This window comes from Cibotium barometz, chromosome 43, assembly GCF_041138505.1.
Source record: "Cibotium barometz isolate CiBa-2024 chromosome 43, ASM4113850v1, whole genome shotgun sequence".
Lineage (NCBI taxonomy): Eukaryota > Viridiplantae > Streptophyta > Polypodiopsida > Cyatheales > Cibotiaceae > Cibotium > Cibotium barometz.
In genome coordinates, this window is record NC_141088.1 from 29490898 (window position 1) to 29514287 (window position 23390).

At 41.6% G+C, this 23390-nt stretch overlaps 2 protein-coding genes across 2 annotated transcripts; one reads left to right on the forward strand and one right to left on the reverse strand.

The window, feature by feature from the left end:
• The first annotated feature begins 13178 nt into the window (after window positions 1–13178).
• LOC147613788 (uncharacterized) lies at window positions 13179–17598 on the forward strand. The gene is made up of 3 exons (XM_086781777.1): window positions 13179–13468; window positions 16029–16298; window positions 17049–17598. Exons 1-3 carry the CDS (start codon window positions 13228–13230, stop codon window positions 17102–17104), a joined length of 567 nt encoding a protein of 188 aa, XP_086637903.1. The 5' UTR covers window positions 13179–13227; the 3' UTR covers window positions 17105–17598.
• Window positions 17599–20015: 2417 nt separating this feature from the next.
• Window positions 20016–21058, reverse strand: LOC147613789 (major pollen allergen Car b 1-like). Its single transcript, XM_086781214.1, has 3 exons — window positions 20744–21058; window positions 20422–20663; window positions 20016–20318 (listed from the first exon to the last, which is right to left on the reverse strand). The coding sequence occupies exons 1-3, from the start codon at window positions 20925–20927 to the stop codon at window positions 20226–20228; spliced, it is 519 nt and encodes a 172-aa protein (XP_086637340.1). The 5' UTR covers window positions 20928–21058; the 3' UTR covers window positions 20016–20225.
• Between the last annotated feature and the right edge of the window lie 2332 nt (window positions 21059–23390).

Genomic DNA, 23390 nt, shown 5'->3' on the forward strand with positions numbered 1-23390 from the left:
CAGTTGGGTGGTCTCAAAATTAGTGCACTTGCTAGTGCTTTCTTCAACTTGTCATATGCTTCTTGGCATTCTTCAGTCCATTCAAAGATGATGAGTAGTCTGTACAATGGCTTAACAATTTCAGCTCGGAGACTTATGATGATTCGTCGATAATACCCAATGTGTCCCATAAACCGTTGCACACCCTTGTAGTTTGTTGGTCGGGATAATTCTAATATCAACTTCACCTTGCCACCATCGTGAGTGGAAATACCATTCTTAGAGACAATGTACCCTAAGATAACACCATGTTTGACCTAAAATTGACACTTTAAAGGGTTTAAGGATATGCGATATAATTGACACCTCTCAAACACCCTCTTCAAGCAAGCTAAATGTTCTGTCCATCATGAATGTGCACAAAGATAGTCAATTAATACCTCAAGCCACCTTTGCAAGTAGTTCTTGAAGGTCGTGCACACATTCATGGTGAATATTTATGTATAGTTTTCATGATTATGAGTTCATTGATTAAGCATTATTTTTAGTTTATTATGAAAAAAAATTATACACACTCATATTGTCATTAGTATTGCATTTGGAGAAAGATTATGCTATTGACAATTGGAGAGAGTCTTGAAGCTGCCATGGAAGTTGAAAATGGAGATTTCAGCAAAGATGAAGTCTTGGAAGCTGCCTCATCATTAAGGAAGGTGCAAATTGTAGTTTTTTGCAACATTGAAGATTGGTTTTTTGTGGATTTTGCCTCATTAAAGTATTCATGAGTATTGGAGAATGCTTAATGTAAAGAAGGGTTACTGATTTATGGGATGAGTGAATTCCATGGCTCTTGCAAGTTGGTAAAGAGAATGTGTGGAGGTGAAAGGCTTGTCCAAGTAAGTGGCAAGCATTGTGGGTAAGGAAAGGAGCCCATGAATGTGCACATCAAATGGAGGGATGTGCTAATTTTCTCATGAAAGATGAGCAATGTTCAATGGAGGCAAGAGGAAGCTTTCACAAGGTATATCTGTAACATACCCATCTTCACTAATAAAGAAATATCCATGTAAAATATGAATTTATGAGTTTTTATAGTATAAAAATCAATGATTTTATTAAATGAGCCATTTCTACTTAGAATCTTCAAATTTCGAGCCCAAATTTGGAATCTACGTGTGATTTTACCCTATTATAGGATTTTACAGCATCCAAAACAGACACCCATATTAGGATTGTTAACATGGTATCAGAGCTTGGGTGGGCTCTTGGTCATGGTGAATATTTATGTATAGTTTTCATGATTATGAGTTCATTGATTAAGCATTATTTTTAGTTTATTATGAAAAAAATTATACACACTCATATTGTCATTAGTATTGCATTTGGAGAAAGATTATGCTATTGACAATTGGAGAGAGTCTTGAAGCTACCATGGAAGTTGAAAATGGAGATTTCAGCAAAGATGAAGTCTTGGAAGCTGCCTCATCATTAAGGAAGGTGCAAATTGTAGTTTTTTACAACATTGAAGATTGGTTTTTTGTGGATTTTGCCTCATTAAAGTATTCATGAGTATTGGGAGAATGCTTAATGTAAAGAAGGGTTACTGATTTATGGGATGAGTGAATTCCATGGCTCTTGCAAGTTGGTAAAGAGAATGTGTGGAGGTGAAAGGCTTGTCCAAGTAAGGGGCAAGCATTGTGGGTAAGGAAAGAAGCCCATGAATATGCACATCAAATGGAGGGATGTGCTAATTTTCTCATGAAAGATGAGCAATGTTCAGTGGAGGTAAGAGGAAGCTTTCACAAGGTATATTTGTAACATACCCATCTTCACTAATAAAGAAATATCCATGTAAAATATGAATTTATGAGTTTTTATAGTATAAAAATCAATGATTTTATTAAATGAGCCATTTTTACTTAGAATCTTCAAATTTCGAGCCCAAATTTAGAATTTGCGTGCGATTTTACCCTAATATAGGATTTTACAGCATCCAGAACGGACATCGGATCAAGCTTATACGCCAATTTTGGTTATTTTTAGTTAAAAAGCGACGACCTTTAAACCTTAATAAATGCACAACTGGGTGTCCGATTGACGAACGGTCTGCACCCCAACGACCAGGGGAACCTCCTGGACCAAAAAAAAATCGCCCCTCCCCCGAGAGGTCCGACACGCAAATCGAGGCCGATGCCCTAAATTTAGAGACCCCACCCCAAAAAAGGGAACGTACATACTCACCAGGGTGCCCGTACAATGGCCGCACAAGAACCAAAGGTTGGCCACCCACTATGTGGTCCACACGCACCACTACGTGGACACCCATACTGCCTGGTGACCAGATAAGGTACATGCGTATCACTCCTTTTCCTGTTAACTGCCGCCGTACCTTCCCCCCAGAGCCATGTAGGCCACTGATCCACAGCCTTTGCCGGGCACACCATCCTTTTGACCGTGCTTCGCGCAACGCCCACACCCATATCCCACAGTTATATAAACCCCTGGGATGCTCCATGGGCAGCACGCATTTCTGCGTAGCCTACACTCTGTCGTGCCGCCGTCTGTCCCTGCGCAGTGTGCTTTGCTGCAGTGCAACGCCCCTTGCTGCCGCCCCTCTCAACACCCCCTCATCTGCAACTTTTCAGATAAGGCAACTTTCCTCAACTCCCTCCTTGTTAGAAGGCAGTGTCTATTGCCTCCTCCGAGAAGTTGATCATGAAATCGATGTGATCCCTGGAGCTCAACCCATCTCAAAAATGCCCTATAAAATGTCCCTTCCTAAAGCCATTGAACTTAAAGAGAAACTTTCCCAACTCATTGAGCAAGGATTCGTACACCCCAGTAGCTCTCCTTGGGGGGCACCTGTTCTTTTCTAAAAAAAGAAGGATAGAACTCTCCGCCTCTTTGCATAGATTATCGAGGGCTAAATCAAGTCATTGTCAAGAATAAGTATCCTATCCCTCGCATCGACGAACTTCTTGACAGGCTTCATGGGGCCAAAGTTTTCTCAAAAATAGATTTGAGGTCTGGTTACTATCAGATCAGAGTCAAGGAAGTAGATATACCCAAGACAACCTTCAATACCCGTCATGGCCACTATGAGTTTACTGTAATGTCATTCGGGCTAACTAATGATCCTGCAACCTTCAACCGCCTAATGCAAGATATATTCCGTCCTTACTTGGATGAATTTGTGCTTGTTTTTTTTATGACATCTTAATCTACTCCAAATCAATGGAAGAGCATGTGTGCGTAGAGTTCTGCAATTGCTGTGCAGACACAAACTCTATGCCAAGAAGAGCAAATGTACTTTCTTTACTCATCAAATTGAGTATCTTGGGTTTATCATCTCCAGATATGGCATCTCAGTAGACCCCGCCAAGGTCAAAGATATTCTGGAGTGGCCACCCCCTAAATCAGTTCGTGAGGTTCGTGGGTTTTTGGGAATCACGGGATGGTATAGGATTTTTATCAAAGATTATGCCTTGGTAGCTGCACCTTTGACAAATCTTCTTAAGAAGGATTGCAAAATAGTGTGGCTGCCAATCCATCAAAGCAGTTTTGATCAGCTCAAGGTCATTATTACTTCTACCCCAGTCCTAAAACTTCTTGATTTCACCAAGGAATTTGAAGTAGTTATTGATGCCAGTAGTCTAGCACTTGGTGGCGTCTTAGGCCAAGAAGGAAGACCAGTCACTTATACTTCCCGCAAGCTGAAGCAATATGAAGCAAATTATGCCGCCCATGATTTGGAGCTCTTAGCAGTTGTTCATTGCCTCAAATTATGGAGACATTATCTCTTGGGGAGAAAATTCCAGCTTGTAACTTATCACAAAAGTCTGAAGTGGATCTTCACCCAGCCTAACCTCAACATGCGGCAAAGGAGATGGATTGAAATTCTACAAGAATATGACTTCGACATCAAATTTCACCTTGGGAAAGATAATGTGGTAGCAGATGCACTTAGTCGCAAATCTTTCTTAAGTGCAATTTCAATGCCAAATAATCCCATACTGGTCGAGGTGGAAAGTGTCTCATCTCATGATCCAGATTATCACAGGATGGTGAAGTTAATAAAAGAAGAGAAAAATTTAGAGAAAGAGAAGAATCTAATCAAGGGATATTCCACTCATGAAGGAAGCCTCTACTTCAATCATAGGCTATGTATCCCTATGGATCCTATTTTAAATAAACTAATCCTCCATGAAGCTCATGATAGTCCTACTGCAGGACACCCAGGCTATGCAAAAACATTAAATGCCGTAAGAAGGAGATTTCATTGGGCAGGCTTGAAACATAATGTCCTTCGGTACTTGAAGCAATGTCTCTTATGCCAAAGGATCAAAGTTGAAAGGGTCAAGATGCCTGGGAAATTTCAACCCTTGGATATTCCCCAAATGAAGTGGGAGTGCATTAGTATGGATTTTGTCACAAGTCTCCCCACTGTACAAGGAGGATATGACTCCACTCTGGTAGTAGTGGACTTACTTACCAAAGTAGCTCACCTTATACCAGCAAAGAAGACCTTCAAAGCTTCTGATGTTGCTCAAATATTCATCAAGGAAGTCTTCAAACTTCATGGTCTCCCAAAAAGGATAGTAAGTGACCGGAATTCTGACTTCACTTCAAAGTTCTAGCAGTCCTTATTTCAAGCCCTGTGGGAACTCAACTTTGATTTGGCACAGCTTATCATCCAAAGACCGATGGCCAGACTGAGAGAGTCAATCATGTAATTGAAGACATTCTTAGAGCATATTGTGGATGGGAACCAAGAAGATGGATTCAATACCTTCCTCTGGTAGAATTTGCCTACAATACATCTTATTATCAGAGCATAGGAATGTCACTAGCCAAGGCACTCTATGGGAAAGAATGCTTATCTCCTCTAAATTTCTCTTATCCGACCATAAGAGTTGAGGCATCCAGGAAAATGCTCGAAGAGATGGAGGACAAACCAAGGCAATCCAAAAGGATATTAAAGCTGCTCAAGATCGGCAAAAGCATTATGCTGACACTAAGAGGTCTGAAAGGATCTTCAAGGAAGGAGACAAAGTTCTTCTACGAGTGCGATCCAAACGAAGTTCTCTATCACTTGGGAAATATAAGAAGCTCAGCCCTAGGTATTGTGGTCCCTATACAGTTATCAAGTTTCTAGGTAAAAGTGCTTATAAACTCCAGCTCCCAGCCCATATCAAAGTCCACAATGTATTTCATATAAGTTTGTTAAAACCTTATGTACCCAGTCTCGATCATATTCTTGATGATGAACAAGTTGTAATCCCTACTCAAGGAGTCCTTGAGTTACTGCAGGCCTAGTAGGATCATAGATTCTAGGGAAAGGCAACTCCGAAATAGAACTCTTGTAGAACATCTAGTACAGTGGAAAGATTATCCTGAAGAGGATGCAACTTGGGAAGATGAAGCTACACTCTTAAAGGATTATCCCCAATTCATCGAGATGAGGACATCTCGATTTCTTTAAGGGGGGAAGGATGTAACATACCCATCTTCACTCTAATAAAGAAATGCCCATTTAAAATATGAATTTATGAGTTTTATGGTATAAAAATCAATGATTTTATTAAATGAGCCATTTCTACTTAGAATCTTCAAATTCCGAGCCCAAATTTAGAATCTGCGTGCAATTTTATCTTGATATAGGATTTTACAGCATCCAAAACGGACACCGGATCAAGCTTATACGCCAATTTTGGTTATTTTTAGTTAAAAAGCGACAACCTTTAAACCTTAATAAATGCACGAGTAGGCATCCGATTGACGAACGGTCTGCACCCCAACGACCAAGGGAACATCCCGAACAAAAAAAAATTTGCTCCCTTGGGAGGTCTGGCACGCAAATCGAGGTCGACATCCCAAATTTGGAGACCCCACCCCAAAAAAGGGACCGTACACTCACCAGGGTGCCCGTACAATGGCTACACAAGAACCAAAGGTCGACCACCCACTGTGTGGTGTCCACACGCACCGCTATGTGGACACCCATGCTGCCTGTGACCAGATAAGGTATATACATACCACTCCTTTCCCTGTTAACTGCCACCGTACCTTTCCCCAAGAACCATGCAGACACTGATCCATAGCCTTTGCCGGCACATCGTCCTTTTGACCGTGCTTTACGCAGCGCCCACACCTGTACCCACAGCTATATAAACCCCTAGGGTGCTCCATGGGCAGCACGCATTTTTGCGTAGCCTACACTCTACCATGCCGCCGTCCGTACCGCCGTCTGTCCCTGCGTAGTGTGCTTGCTGCAGTGCAGTCGCCCCTCTAAATACCCCCTCATCTGCCACTTTTTAGATAAGGCAACTTTCCTCAACTCCCCCCTTGTTAGAAGGCAGTGTCCTTAGCTCTTCTCTCCCCCCCCCCCAACCGTTGTGAAGAGACTTACAGCAGCACCCTTCTCCCCTGAGCAAAACGTTTTTGTTATAAGGACATCTCACAAATCCCCCCCCCCCAATTGTGTGGACTTTAGCAAGAGGTTTTGGCCTTAGAGAGGGTTCATGCGTTGTGGTCTTTTGCTCATACGGTGAGCAAACGATCTCGGAATTGAGATCTGACTGGAGCATTTCGACCGCGACAACGAGCCCTATAAGACGACGTCCAAGATGGCCCCATCCCAGAAACGCCAGAATATTGCCTCGAGAGGAGCGTGCAACAATGAGATTAGAGAAGATGCTCCTAATGCGGCCCCAACCCTCCCGTTACAAGCTCCTCAAGGAAATGGTGCCCAGGTTAGCTTGGTTATCTTTTAAAGAAGAGGGATTTTTTCTTTAATATTTATGTTAATAAATATGTATCTTTTCCTTTTAAAATAATAAAATAAAATTGTATGAAGCTACGATTTGAAGTGATGCTGTATTCAATGAATTGTATTGAAATTGTTATCTTTAAGAGAAAGAGTGCAAGTTTTTCTTGGCTTCGACGCTAACTCCGTTCCGTGCTTGTGTAGCCAGGCGGCGTCGTTAGCAAAGCTCGGGAATGGCCCAAGGTATCCCTCATACCATTGAGAGAATAAGGTTCGCCGATTGAGGTGAGAGATTATGATGCTATCTAGTTCTGAGGGCCCAGGCTAGTGTGGTGAATAAGCCCACCCTAGTGCGCGTAGACATCCCTCTGAGGGGCAGGAGGATCGAGCGACGATGCTTGAGAGGGCGACAGGCCGGCTTGAGTCCTCGCCAGAGCGGCGGCCAACGATGAGGTGTATGGTCACGTAGGGTTTTGCCCAGCATGTAGAGGCTCGAAGGCCGAATTCTAGATCATCGGCAGTATAAAGGAAAAGAATAAGAGAGCCGGTTTGGCTTGTATGGAATTGATTCATGTATAAACGTTTTTTTATAAATCTTGTCTTTGGCATTATTGTACTGTGGAAAAAGACTATTTTAACAAACCTTGTGAAAAGGGCCTTAATTAAGGAACATGTTTATTTATGTTAAACAATGTGGTAGAATTAATTAGAAAACAAAATTGACGCGTGAGTAGGGTGGAAAGTGGGAGGATGGGGAATGCCCCAATGGCACCATCCTACGGCACAACAGCTGTAGCCGTCATTTACGAGGTCTTGATAGAATCACAGGCGTGGTAGCGGTGCAAGAGATGGGTCTGCTACCATAAAGTTAATGCCACCACTGTAATCCCAGCACAAAAATTGACGAGCAAGATGGGAAAATTTGACTGTTTTTCTTTTTTGAAATTGAAAGAGAACCTTAATCAAACAAGGGTTCATGCACACACATACACAATGTTAAGAGATTGTTCACATGCTATCGAAAATGGGATGATAGTTTGAAGATGTGTTCATATGCGGGTTCCTTGCCCGCCGACTGCTTTGTAATTTTTTATTTTCACCCAAAACTTATGAGGGTAACCATACCTGAGCCTGCGCGCTCAAAATGAGATGTGTATTCACCCATTGGTATGAGGGTTTCCCTGCTCGAGCTCACCGAGAAGCTCAAAATGGTTGTCATGATGTGTGCATGAGCGATGCACATGTGAGGTGCATGCACATGGGTTGGTTCCCGCCCAAACTTCTATGTTCAAGTTGGACTCAGTGGTTCCGCTGTAAGCTAGTCGGCTCAAAATGGATTCGATGTCTAAGATGGACACGCAGACACATGTTTGTTTGATGGACACTCCAATGTATCATTGAGCTAGTCCGCTGTGAGCTAGTCGGCTCAAAACGGATTCGATGTCTAAGATGGACACGCAGACACATGTTTGTTTGATGGACACTCCAATGTATCATTGAAGGGGAGTGTTGAGAGGTAGCGATTGTAGTTGTGCAATGCTACATTAATATGGGTGATGGGTGAGTTGTGGAACACCTCGATTAAGAGGGGGTGTTGAGAGATGTAATCGCAGTGTTGTGTGTATGTGGGAAAGCACCCTAGAGGTGCAAGATATTATGTGGTAAGATAAGAATGCCACATGTGATATTGTATGGTGTGCGAGTGTTGCCCAAAGAGTGGAAAAGGTGTGTGCCACATGGATGATGATATATAAAGTGGGATAAGGCTAGAAAGCCTATATCATTATATGGCTCATTGTGAATGCAATAGAATAGAGAACTTGTGTTGAGTGTGCAATCTCTCTCTCTCTCTCTCTCTCATGGAGTTTTTAGTGTGGTATAACCCACCTTAATCTTATGCTTAATCTTGTGTCTATCAACATGATCACTCACATATTAAGATTGTTAACAATATCGTATTGCTACCCGTTTCTAATACATGCTCAGTATATGGTAATGGGTTGTGGTCCTTCCTGGTAGCTGCATTAACTCATAGCTTGCCATTCTTTTTCAACACGATTACGAAATTGGCGATAGCCAATATCTCATAGATGAAATCTGCAACTATGAGTATATCAATTTCCTCCTTCATAATGGCTACATATTTAGGAATCATTTGATACTGATTTTGCTTGGATGGTCTCAATCCTTCCATGATCGGGATAGTGTGTTGAACCACCTCCGGTGGTACACACTTCATTTCCATATAGTTCCAAGCAAAACAATCCTTAAACTCTTTTAGGAGAGCAATGAGTTCATCTTCTTCAGTAGCTGTTATTAGCAATCTAGTCAGGTTTGGGATCCTCCCTTGGCTCTGCAATGTCTACCTCCTTAACTTCTGCTGGCCCATTGTAAGACGTGGATTGGCCATTTTCCTTTACTCTTTTGGCCGTCAATTGGACCACCTCTTGTTCATCAATGGTGTAGTTTTTGAAATGGTTTGGCACTGAGAGTAGGTCTGGCTTGTTGTCCTCATCATCCTCTATCCGAGCCATCGCCTTCCTTGCCTCTTGCTTAGCTTCAGCCAAAGCCTTGTTTCATTCCTTCATCCTGCCTTAGTGAGTTTAGGCGTATCAGGTTCTTGAAGTGTAGTTTTCTCCTCTTGTTTTCCTTCCAAGGTTATCTTACTCAACTCCTCACCCCAGTTCTTAGAGAACTCATCATGCACCTTAGTGACCTCAAAATATCTTAGCCACTGGGCATCCATGGGTTTACTTCACACAGTAGAGCGTTGTGTCGAGCAATATACCTCTTTTGTTTCCGCCACTTCTTGAGACGCTGAGTGCTGTTGTGATCATGCGGTTCAAGTACTTTTGTGCTTGAGGCTTCATCCTCCGTTTTCTCTTCCATGAGTTGCACATCCACCATGCGCATTGAGGTTGTGGGAATCGTTCTCGATTCAACATACTTGTTCCTCTAGGAGGCACTACATCTATGGTGGAAAGTACATGTATCCAATTTTCACTAAAGTCCAGAGGTGGAAGTGATATGTACATCTCGTTCTCTTCCTCTTCCCATGAGTGTTCTTTAATTTTGGTAGACTTGTAAGGATGTGGTTCATTCAGTTGTCACCAAATCATTCCCAAACAAATACCCTTCCATGGGGTGTGCCTTCCATGTATGGAGATTGATCTTTAGAATTTGTGAATCCTTTCGGATGTACACTTGGTCTAATGACAAATCATGCACCACCTTGGATTCCCTCCTCATGAAGGGTCTACCCAAGATAATATCATATGAATCTGGTTGGCATATAAAGTCCATTACAACAAATGTGTGATCGTAACAAAACAAAAAGACCTTCAGCCTAATGTTTTTCAATAACCCCATTAGTCTTCAGGATGTCCCATCTGCCATTTTAACGACGATTAGGTCTGGGCCTTTCCAACTCTCATTTCCCCCAGTTTTCCCAGCATCACTTGGTGATAATGCTCACACCTGCTCAGTCATCTAGAATAGTGAGTGCTTGGTACCCGTTATGGTGGATTGGAATTGTAGCATTTGTATCATCACTCTCATAATACCTTCCTAATTGGTTGACATGTATTTGGATGAATCTGGGTGCTCCCCTCTCCTCAGGTTCTTGGTTTTTCCCTGCAAGAGGTGTCTGGCTCTCCTCTGCCGGCAGTCAGTAGGTTCATTCTCTCTTCTACCCAATCCTTGACATCTGCCCATAGTGCTGGAATATTGCGTAACAATGGTCCAAGCAACATTTTGATAGTTGTAGACAGTATTGTTGAGAGGCTGCCTATGTCCCTAGGTTCTCTAGCAAGTGAGGGCTCCTTCCACGTATTTGTCTCATATTCAATCTTAGAGAATGAATGGTTTGACAATTCCTGATTTGCCTCTACAAACATTCTTGCCATCAGATCACTATGAGTCCCTTTCTCGGACTCTTCTAGAATTGGAGTAGACACATCCAATTTTCTTTCTTTTAACAGTTCATTTCATAGATACATTGTATTGCTAACCTTGTTAGCCCTCAATTTGGCTTCATGGTTGTGTTGACACTCCTCTACAAGAGCCTTAGCTTTCATAAGCTTTCTTATTTCCTCCTTAGCATTTCCAACACCCTTGGGGGTTGCTGGTCTCTCTTTTGCCTATGCATCTGGCCTCGGCGGCACTTGATCACCTCCTTCCTTTGATTGGGTGGAGCCGGTGTCAATGGTATCTTCCTCGGATCCATCTTGAATTACAACCAAGGTGTCACCCTTGCCCACCTTTTCACTCTTCTTCTTCTCCCAATCTTAGAGGTTGTAATACCACCTGGGTTTTTTCCTTTGTCCACCTGTTTTGTTTGTGTGCGTGTTAGGACATTTACTGGAGCAATATTCCTAGGCTACACACTTATAGTTCTGATGGTGGCATGGTTAGATGTAGAGGGATTTACGTTGGCGCGATATGGGAAGTCCCAACACCACACTTAACACATGAGAGAGTGGGCATAGTGTTTGTCTGTGCTACTATTGGCTGAGTTTAACTAGCATTAGCCACATTTCTAACAGGACACTCCGTTACTCGATGAGGTCCATTATAATGATAACACTGCATGGGTCCCCTTATCATAGTCGAGTTTATGTCTTTTCCCTTCCACTGTACCGTGGTTTGGAACACTGGTACTGGCATGCTATTTTGTAAGACATAATACTCCGGTGTAATCTCAAGTTGTTCCTCATAGTAGTCGTTATTCACTTCTACTTCTTCGCGCATAGCTTTCCCCTCTTCCAACGGTTCTTCAATCAACACCTAGTTGATCTTGGCTTGTGGTGGTATCTTTATACTTTGCTACACTAACCCTCTCTTTACTTCAATTTACCATTGCCATTGCCAATGACTTTACAGCCTATGATATGGCCAATATAGCCTAAAACACAGATAGTTATGCTGACCCTACTATAGTCACATCTTGCACCTTTATCTATTTGACCTTGCAACTATATATCATATCGTCCTAAACTTTAGATCTTGGTGTATAGAGTTGCAAACTCCACCATTTTGGATGACAAAGTTAAAATTTTAGAACTATCCATTCAAGACAACCTACCCTCAACACTTGCCATTTTAGAAATCATCTAGGCTAGTAGTCTGCAATGGCTCCAAACCTATGGGTGGTTAGAGTCTTATGACACTTTCTTGTACCTTAGGACTCATGAAAGTATACAATATCCCCCGCAATTACCATATTGGAGAATTTGGGAAAATCCCAAGACTTTGGGAATTTTCTTTTCAATCTACTTTTTGGTGTGTCTTAAGCATACAAATTCAAAAGTTTTGTGGAGAATATGCATTTAGAACTTACTCTTTAAGTTATTTCCAATGATATGTCACATGAGGGGGTTTTGATAAAAGCTTAAAAAGGTTCACCATGGTCCCTTTTTTACAATCTTGCAAAATGAGAATTGGGATTTTTTCCAAGTTCTCTAAGATGGTATTCGCGGCGGCATGGTAATATTAAATTATACGAACATCTAATAGCCATGCTTAGATATGTGCTTAATAATTTTTCTCTGGAACATTTAGAGTATCCGCAATTTATAGAGTAAGGGGAATGGGCACATTTAGAGTCATTTTTTGATTCCAAGAAGCCACCCCCACCACCTAAGGTAGATGATGGGGCTAATGAAGAAGATATGCCTCCTTTAATATTCCCAATGAACCATCTTCTAACTACTTTAATATACCGAGTGATGAACCATCTTCTAACTACTTCTAACTACTTTAATATACCCAGTGATGGGGCTAATGAAGAAGATATGCCTCCTTTAATATACCCAGTGATGAACCATCTTCTAGATAACTACTAGGCTAATCCCCTATCTCTCTTATTGTTAATGTCACTAACAGTCCTCCACACTTAGATTTTCCCACTAATCCTCTTGACCTCGAGGAGTTACCGACTTAGGAGCTAGTGCTGTAGAGCTTGCCCAATGTGGTGAGTCTATTACATAATGTGCAATAGCAAGCTCCTTAGGACATGGCGAGGAGTCCCACACAATCAGTACTGTAAGCACATATAGATTATGAGGAAATCATCACAATAGGTAATCCTTTGTTAAAGCCAAAATTAATGTGCAAAGCATTGATGGAGATCACTTCATTCAACCTAGCAACAAGGATATACCCTTAAGCTTACACTGAAAATTCACACAACCATGGATGCCGCCCTATCTAATAAACCCTATTCGATCATGAAAATTCACACACGATGGATGCTGTCCTATCTAATCAACCCTATTCGATCATAGCATTTTAGCTTCAAAAAAAGTGTTTTAGCTTGCAAGTGTTGCATTGGAGGAGAGAGTACTGAAATAAATGCCTTGCACTTCCTGGGTGTGGTGGGCAGGGATTGAACCCATGTACACTTACCTTGTTATATATAAGTATATCTAGGTAAAACACACACACAAATTTGAGTTGTATGCGTAAAGAAATTTGCTCTGCAAATGCCTTCAGCTGTAGGCGGAGCTATGGCTTGCACGCCCTCGCAAGCGAGTGGTCTGCATAGCAGCAGTCCTTTCCCAATCAACACCTCGCCTTCGGCAGCTTCTATCATACGCTCCCTCCCGCCGCCTTCTCCTCTGAAGAAGGCCCTTCTGGTTTCGGGCGCCGAGAGCTTGAAATGGAAACCCGGTCGGCCGTCCAAGGGGTTCGTTTGCAGATCCAGCTTCAGCGGTGCCCCAAATGGTGAGTTCTCCTATTCTTCCTTTTCAATATAAGTTTGAGGGAAGCAAGGGTGCAACCCATATCACAGCTAGGTCTACATTGATGCAAATGTACTGGCTACACCTCAGAGCTAGGTTATATTTACTTGTTGACCGAGGGTAGTGTACTCTAATGCAGGGTGGAGAATATCCGGCCTTAGGGAATGATTTGTGTGTGTGTGTGTGTGTGTGTGCGCACACGCGCGTGCGCGCGCATGTGTGCACCAGACAGAGAGAGAGAGAGGAGATTAACGTCTATCAAAGGATCACAAGAATATATGAGACCACAGTGTAAGGAAAGATGGGGGCGTTCTAGAAGAAGGCCCTCTTGTTTTGCTCCCCTAGATGAAGCCATGTTCATCTCCAGTAAGAATAGGCCAAGGTATCTCTGATATTTGAAGTCAAAAAAGATCCGAAGTGGCCCAAATCCGCTTTGAGCGAGCAGTTGTAACTTGTACCTCCTTCCCATCCCCTAGAACACTGGGCATCTGAAGTGATAATGGTCATCTTTCTCAATCTATTCCATGTCACATAGTCCTCTTCAGACCTTGGGTCTCAACATAATCCTGTCTCCATACCTAGTTTACGGGATCTGACCCTCATCTGGTCAAGTGCCAGCCTCTTGCTGTGGGACATGTTGCTGTAGGTAGTTCAATTGCGGAATGCACTATTCTCTGATTGATGGAAAAATTGGTCTATAAAAGGACATCTTTTTGGGAAGATATTCTGGGCCCTTCCAGGTACAAGAAGTATACAAAAGATTGACCTCCTGTCTGCTGATGTCAAGGAAGGGTGCATCGAATCGTGTAGGAGGTCTTACACTTTCCTCCTCTGGGTCTGCTCTACTTCCAGCTTCTTGCTAGCTTGTATTTTTGTCTCCAAAATGAAACTTCCTTTTATGAAACATTCTAGGGCTGGTAGTAGTTGTCTGTTCTGGAGTTGGCTTGGGTGGCAGGGGTTTTATACCTTGTGTTGTTTTTCTATGGGTGTGATGGGGATGTGGTCTATTATATGTAAGACCCCCTTTATGAGGAGTAACCATTGTGGTGAGCACCAAGCCTCAGAGATGAGAACACTCTGGAAACTTTGTACAGTCGCTGTTGGACAATGCCAGCTCTTTGGAGGAGGACAATGCTAAAGCTTGTAATTTCCCATCCACCCAAGCCCAAGCCCAAGCCCAAGCCCAAGTCCAAGTCCAAGCCCAAATTAAAACCCAAAATCGAAACCAAGACTCACACACACACATACACACACGTACACAGGCACGAGAGAGAGAGAGAGAGAGAGAGAGAGAGAGAGAGAGAGGTCTTGAAAACATGACCTGAATTTCATGAAAGAGAGAAGATAGGAGTTGGTACTTGGGTGATCCTAGTTGATTGGACTTCAGAAGAGGGCCCGTGCTTTGTTGTACAATGTAGACCCAAGGAGTGAGGTTGCAATAGCCCACTCTGCACAGAGAGAGAGAGAGAGAGAGAGAGAGAGAGAGAGGAGTTGGTACTTGGGTGAACCTAGGTGACTGGACTTCAGAGGGCAGTCTATGCTTTGTTGTTCAATGTAGACCCAAGAACTGAGGTAGCAATAGCCTGGTAGCGCGAGCAATTGAAACTTACACTGTGCAGGTCCTCAAGCTGTTAGTGTATGTGTCACCATTTGGTTGCCCAAGTGGGATGCATGTGGCAGTTGCATAGGAGCTGGAAATATTGTGACACTTAGGTCTAATAGGCCAATTTGGCCTTTTGTAGACATTTAATATAACTTTCTTTCTGACCTATGCTTCTGCTATGGTTTCCACATGCTTGTCGTTTTCCTCTGCTTTAGCCAAGCGGGTTTCACATTTGAGTAGTCAACTTTTGAGGGTTTCCTTTTCCTTTGGGAGCTCGATGATTTGCTGCTGCAAGTATGACACACTCGTTTTGACTTGTAGTGGGGGGTTTCCTTGGTGATGCTAGGGCTTCCAAGGAGAGCCGCTACACTCCTTTACCTCGATTCATGTGTGCGTAGAACTGCCCTTTCTTTTTTTGACTGTCCGCTCAAACGTGCCAACTGAAATTAGAATTAGGATTCTTTATTGTTTGTCGGCTGGAGCTACTTTGAGGTTGGGGAGCTCAAGCGAGGCGGACAATACCTATGGAACTAGGGTATGGATGTAATGGTGAGGGAAAGAAAGAATTAATGTCGTCAAAAATCCCAGAGAGTCTGTGAGACCCAAAAAGTAATACAGTGTATCCATGATGAATACTGGACCATGATGTGTGTGTGTGTGTGTGTGTGTGTGTGTGAGAGAGAGAGAGAGAGAGAGAGAGAGAGAGAGAGAGAGAGAGAGAGAGAACCAGCAGTAGCTCTTTAGGTGATAACATGTACTGGAAATAGGCTGGAAAAAGTCCTTTCATGTAAATAAAGGGCAGGTCAACACCTCATGCTCTCAAAATGAGGTGAAGGGAGCAAATTTAAAATGTTACAAGCACTAGTGCACCAAGCCTGCCATGCATGCTTTCATGGCTCCTACACAGTCTAATCAGTTTTTTGTGTTTTCCATAATGTAGCATTGTCACCGGAACTCAAGGAAGCAGTGGACAAGTATCTAACATCCAACAAGGTGGTGCTTTTCATGAAGGGCACCAAATTGTTTCCTCAATGTGGATTCTCAAATACAGTGGTGCAAATATTGAACTCTTTAAATGTACCTTATGAGACTGTGAACATTCTTGAGAATGAACAGATGCGCTCTGCCATGAAAATATACACCAAGTGGCCTACTTTCCCCCAACTATACATAGATGGAGAATTCTTCGGAGGTTGTGATATCACTCTGGGTGAGTACATTTGCACTATTTTGAATTTTTTTGAGTAGAAAAGCTTGCTCTGGGTATCTAGTTTTTCGATCGAGTCATCCATACTTTTTGTAAAGCAATGACATAGCAAGCTCCTGCATGTAGTTTATTGTCTATTGTGTCTGCATATCTGGATTTGCTTTCAAGAGCTCACTCTCTTTTCCTTTGACGACTTTACTAATTTGTCTTTCACGGTATTTGTTTCTATCCTTTTTGTGTGGGTGTATGTGTGCCATGCACAATCCTGCACACAACTCTCCTGCGCGTGTGTGCATGTGTGTTTGTCTGGACATGCATGTGCACCCCAGCATGTGTCCTTGCATCGCATATGTGTGCCATGTGCTTGCCCATTGATGAAGTTCCTCTTGTAAGATCCCCACTTGTTATTTTTTCATCCTCGAGTGTGTATGTGCTCGTGTGCCCTGTTGTGCGTCTTCATCCGTGTATGCATGTGTTCATGTATTGCACGTGCATGTGTAAATGTCGTTTTTGCACGGTCACATTCATTTTGTAAAATGCTTGCTCGTTATTTGTGTTTTTTTTCATTTTTGGTTTAAATATGGAGTTTTATCTTTTCAAAATCATTTTTGATGGAAACATTTTTGTGTGCTCTTTACATCGAGATTCACCCTTCTGTAAGTAGAGACTTCAAAATTCAATAGTTTATTTTTGTGACCATCTCATTAAACATTTTCTAATTGAGTTTATGTTGACATGCGTGGGCTTTTGTAGAGGCATACAAGAGTGGTGAGCTACAGGAAACAATCGAGAAGACGATGTGCTCTTAAAAGTAAATCATTCCGTGTAACATATGCTTGCTAATAGCAAGCATTGCCATGATGTATCATAATTTATCGTGCTCAAATGGGATATGCTTTTTTCTTTTATACAAACATGACACAATGAATGACTGGCTTATTAGGAATGGAGAGTAATCTATTCAGTTCAGTTGGTTCTATTGCAAGGTTAGCATGCTTTCACGTTAAGGCTGTGCAACGCTCTTGCATGGGCTGCTGGAATATGACGTGGTATCTGTGAAGCTTGCATGAGGGGGAAGCAATACTAACAATGTATGGCTTTGAGAACAGACAAGGAGAGGTGAGTTAAGCTAAGATTATTAGCTATGTTCCATGTCAGGGATCCGACATTAAGGATATAGGAAGGGTGCCATGTGTGGATCTTTATGGGATAATTGTCCACTCTTTAACATGTAGTTTATTCGGTAGCGTGTCGAATCTTATTTAAGACATCTACAAATCATTTGGCTTCTTAGGCCACATCCCATGTGAGTACTCGATGTTAGGTGCTTTGGTTGTGCAAGTATGGCTATTATTTAAAATGGGTTCTGTACAAATATGAGCTAGTCAGAGTTTGGGCATTACAATATGAGGGTGGAGCATTGAAATCCACCAAGATAGGCCTTGGACTCAAGTCCAACAAAGATCCCAAAATTCTTTTCCTTGAATTCATAACCAAAAGGTGTTACCTTTTTTTAAAAGATTTAAAACTATCTAAATCTTCTAGCATTTGGACTTAACCTTGCCTAAAGCCCTAAAACTATCAAAATAATCTAGCTCTTGGATTGAAGTCTAAAAACTTTGTCAGTCTTCTATCTCTAGGGCAAGGCCTAGAGGGGCACCTTAGACTCATGTTCAATAAATATCACAAAGTTATAGCCATTGAACATGTCCTAAAGTACACCTAGGACTCGAGAAATAATAAAACTGTCTCAACCATCTAGGTGTTGTACTCAAATCACAAAGGGTTATTGTGGACACATAGCCTAAAGGTACGTACACCTTGGACTTAAGTCCAAAAATTAATCAAATATTCTAGCTAAAGGTTTAAAGATCTAAAGGTTTGCCATGGGATAAGGTCCAAATCTCTAACTCTTGGACTCAAGTCCAAGATCTATCCTAATCTTCAATCTCTAACAGACATATCAACTATCACTTTTAGTGATAGAACAAAGTTGATAACATATGGCTTTGGATAAGGACAATACGGTTGTTTTGCTATCGATATTTTGCCTTCATATGCTAAAGTTTCATAGTAATGGTAAAGTACTTGGCTCAAAGTATGCGCATTGCTAAATAGTTTAACTTTAAGAAAGACCTTGGATTTTCATAGCATCTTGGACAATAATGGTGCCAAAACATTCAAATATTTCATCTTTTAAATGTACCCACTTTACTACTTCTAAAGAACTCTTGACAGCTGCTGCTGCTCTAAAAACAAGAAAAGATACTTGTTTATATACCTATCACTACCAGTTGCTCTAGAGGCACATAAAAAAATGATACAATTGGACTTTTTGATGGTTGGCCACACATGAGGATATTGATGCAACTAGACACTTATATTTCCACATCTAATGGAGAGATATTTAGATTTTGTGAAAGCTCTTTTCTAGAACTATTTTTTATGAAAGCTCTTATCTAACATTATTTACATTTTGTGAAAGCTCCTATCTAGCACTATTTTTTATGACTTAGGCTCCAAACTTTGATGCATGTAACAAGGAATACTTATGTAATGATCAAGGTGCTTTGGTTGGGCACTCTAAAGCACTTCAATTGAGGTTTTTCATGTAAGAAAATGTACCAATCATGGAATATATAGTACACTCAAAAACATCTCATTGGATGTCAAAGGAAGGTGACAATCAAGGGAGCCTAATACTACCCAATTGAATAATCTAAATTTGTTCAAATGCTTAATCACATAAAGGACCACTTGTAAGTTATATCTAGAATCAAGAATAAATTATGTTTAAGTAAGATTGGGTAGAACAAAAAGCCAACATTCTCTTTTTCACAATATATGATTGAGTATTGGAAGTAAATAATAGTACATCTTAATAAACCAAATGGTGCAATAAATTAGGTTTTTGGAAAAAAAATAAGATTAATGGAAGCTCTTATGCATATAGGTGGAGAAGTTGACAATGCAGTCTTGGGAGTTGAGACATATAATCATTATTTTGGTCCTCTAACAGGAAGAAAGCCCAAAGATGCATTCATTCTAATGGTGGATGTAGAAAAGAGACTTTGTTTTAGTATGCCCATTCGAACTTATCTATCTTATATTGTATTTGAATAGCACATGTTCTAATGGTGTCTGTGTTTTTTTTTGGGGTAAACTTTAAAAGCCATGTGTCCTAACTTGAAATATTTATCTCAGTGTTGTGAGGAGCCCTAAATCTCGTGTTTGTCATATATACCCTTGCTACGTTCTTTGTGACTAAAACCTTAAGTGTTCTCTTCTAAGACTTTGTATTGGTCTAGTAGGTCATGCTTGGGCTCCACACACTTTAACTATCCAACCTACATATGTATCACATGAGTTTCTATTCCATCTCTCTCTCTCTCTCTCTCTCTCTCTCTCTCTCTCTCTCTCTCAAAATCACAAATGGGTAGTTTAGGGAAGTTTTTTTATGTAACTAAAGAGAAGATCTTAATTTATATATTGACCTTTTTTTTGTGTGTGTGTGTGAGATCTTAATTTATATATTGACCTTTTTTGTGTGTGTGAGAGATCTTGATTTATATATTGACCTTTTTTTATGTGTGTGTTTGGAGAGAGATTTATATATTGACCTTTTGTTTTTGTGTGTGTGTGTGTTTTTTGGGGGAAGAGAGAGAGAGAGAGAGAGAGAGAGAGAGAGAGAGGGGGGACAAAACCTTGTTTCTATAGGGATAAGAATATCGTCACATGTGTACTTTGTCATATTGGTGTAAGGTTACATGTATGCTTCAAGAGGTTTGCATCAAAAGCAAGGTGGACTGCTTGAAGGAGACGGAGAGAGAGAAATAGACACTTCAAGTTTTTTGGAAGGGGGGGATCCATAGAGTAGACACATGGAAGAAACAAAGAAAACTAGTGAGAGAAAGTGGAAAAATAGGAGTTCTAGGCAAGGTAGTCGTCGTGGGTGAGCAAGAACGCTTCGAGCCCCTTGAAGCTCTTGGGGACGGCATCCTTGAGCGCGGCGGGCACATGGGCCTGTTCCCAAATGGACAGAGAGTGGTAATTAGCAAAGGATTAATTAGATACTTAGCAAAGGATTAATTAGATACAGCTAGAATGTGCGACCCAAATCATTTACCTGGTGCTTCTCGGAGAGGGCCTCGTATTCGAAGTACCAGTACACCACGCAGGTGTCTGGCTCGGCCCCTTCCTTGACCTGCACTGTGTACTTGTACTTCTTCACGAGGATGCCCAGGAAGCCGCCTTCCACCACCTCCGCCTTCAGCTTGAGGGCCTCGTGATCCACCTCCTCCAGCTTCTCCTTGATGTGCAGCACCAGGTGCTCCGGGTGCTTCTCCCGAGCGATATGCTCAGCGTGGCCTGCGAGCAATCAATCAATCAATCAGTATCTTCCGCCTCAAATTTGATCATGGGATCGAGCAGCTGCCATATATGCTTACTCTTGTGGAAGTGGATGGTTCTCACGGAGCCTGGCTGGAAGCCGCTGCCCGAGTATTCCACGCTCGCGATCGCCTGCGGCAGCGCCTTGGGCAGGCAGTTGTTGGCATCCTCGAAGGCGGCGCGCCACATCCTGTTGGCGGACACCTTGCACTCCAGCTTGTCTCCGAAAAGCGCCGCCGCCATGTTCAGATTAATTAATTACTAGAGAGCTGAGTTCGGATTATCGCTAATTAGTTGGCTTAATGCGAATCCTGTGCGCGTGCTCTCTCTGTGTGTGCGTGAATTAGATGTATGATCTAGCTTGCTGTTGCGTGTTCGGTGCTGCCCTCTTTATGGCGCTCTCAAAAGAGTCAGTCTTCTTCACGTAGTTCTCAGCTCTTGCCTACCACGCTGCCGTTTTGTCAAACTTTTCAACGTTCTAGAAATCGTCTTTGCGACTCCATCATTTGTAGGTCTCGTTGTTGACAATTTCTCATATAATTTGAAGTGATCTCCGAGGTCATGACACATTCTGTATAGTACTATTCCGTTATTAATTTTTATAGTGCATTTTGGGTTACCCTTTGGATTTTCTTTTATTTTTCCAAAGGTACAGGAAATTCAGAAACACACACCCAGCCTCCGTGACGTGGAAGTGGCCCCACCGGGGTGAGGGTTGGCGAACCTATTGTACATGCTTATAATCAACCCATCAAGGGTAGGTACCTAACGAGGCCTTCAAGACTTGAACACAAGACCTTGGGAGTAGAGACCAACACTCTACCAGATGAGCTAGCACTCGTTGGTTACCCTTTGGATATTGTTATCACGCTTCTCTTTTCCCCTTTTATTTATTTGTGTTATTTGTTCAACTGTTCTTTTTTTTGGAGAATTAATATTTTCATATATACCATTTAAAAAAAAGGGAATCTTTTTTCCTTTTATTTATTTGTGTTATTTGTTCAATTGTTCTTTTTTTTTGGAGAATTAATATTTTCATATATACCATTTAAAAAAAGGGGGAATCTTACATCAAGTCCTCATTGTAACAACCTCAAAATACAAAGGCTCCGCTAGCCAACTAATTCTTTGAGTTCAGCACATCACAAATGAAGTCCCACATTCCATCTTCCTAAATAAACGAGGACTTGCCGCATATCTGATATGATAACCCAAATCCATACTACCCCTCAACATTGATTCTATGGTAGTGCCTCTGGGAGTGTACTCCTCCAAGATCCCATCTTTCACCCATATTGTAACATCGGGTCTATTATACTCCATCAAACAAAAAAATGTGTAGACATGCTATTTAGTCTTCTTAATCCATGTTTGAGTTTTTGGTCCATATTTGCCTCATGTGTATGTGTCAAAGCCTCCTCAATATTCATTAAGACTTTGGATAGCAGCTCACATATTTCATAGTTATGTAAGCAATTAACCTTTGCAAAAGAATAGTAGGTGGTTTTGCGGGATATTTTGACCTAATCACAATCCAAGCCTTGAGAATTATCAGAGTTAAAGATCCTACCATTCTTAGATGTCCAAATTTTTATTTTGACCTGATCACAATCCAAGCCTTGAGCATTATTAGAGTTAAATATCCTACCATTCTTAGTGTCCAAATTTCCCACAAACAAGAAAATCTAATCATAGCAATTAGCAAAGTTAGGTCTCCCCCCTCAATCTCTTCCTCACTATAATAAGCTAGTTAGACCACGTTAGTCTAGTGCCAAACCCATCTATTCATTGCTCCCCAAAAGGGTTTCAAAGTAGGGCAGGCCCAAAAAACATGCCATCCATCCTCTAGGTTAGTAAGACACCTAGGGCATTTCCCAGAAGAAGTAAGCCCTAGTTTGAATCCTAGAGGTAGAGCTCCCAGAAGTGAACCCCCTTTTTACTAGTTTGAATCCTAGAGGTAGAGCTCTCATTAACACTTTCCATAGAAAAAGCCTGACTTTTCGGTATTTTGAATTTCCATCTCTTTTGCCAAGTAGAGAGGCCCTATTTTACTCTCCAAATTTGATTGAAGTAGACCACATTTCTCAAGGACCCAATGCAATGCTTATATAACAAGTTGGTTTTTGATTCTAGTGGACCCCCTCTCCCCCCAATCCAATGCCAATATTTAATCCAAGTTTCTCTATTACAGGTAGTGGAATGACTAGCCCTTCCACAATGTCTAACACATGTTCTCAATAACCTCCCTTCCCTGAGATTAATGGGAAGGATGTTGCTGATCTATCTCATATTGTTCCACCCTTTAGCAAGTCCTCCCCAAAGATCACCAAATTAGGAGATTACTTTGTTGTTCAAGGCCTTGGCAGCTTGTTTATCTAGTCTCGCTAGAGGCTTAGTAAAGAAATGAGACCATCAAATATTCAATAAGAATAAGGAATTTCTAGTAAATCTAGTAGATCCATTCCATCTCACCAGACCAAGGTGCTTTTTCCAAATATTGACCAAAAAGTCACAAAAAGGTACATTTAACATTTTGAGGGGGGGAAAAGAGAACACTTTATCTAACCATATCAAACCCTGCTTGACACCTTTGGCTTTGACACCTAAGAAAGGAACCTGGGCAAAAATGTGAGAACACTTGCCCCTTAGCATGAATGGGAAAGTATAGAATCCCAAACCACCTAACTCCTTTGGGAGATATTATTT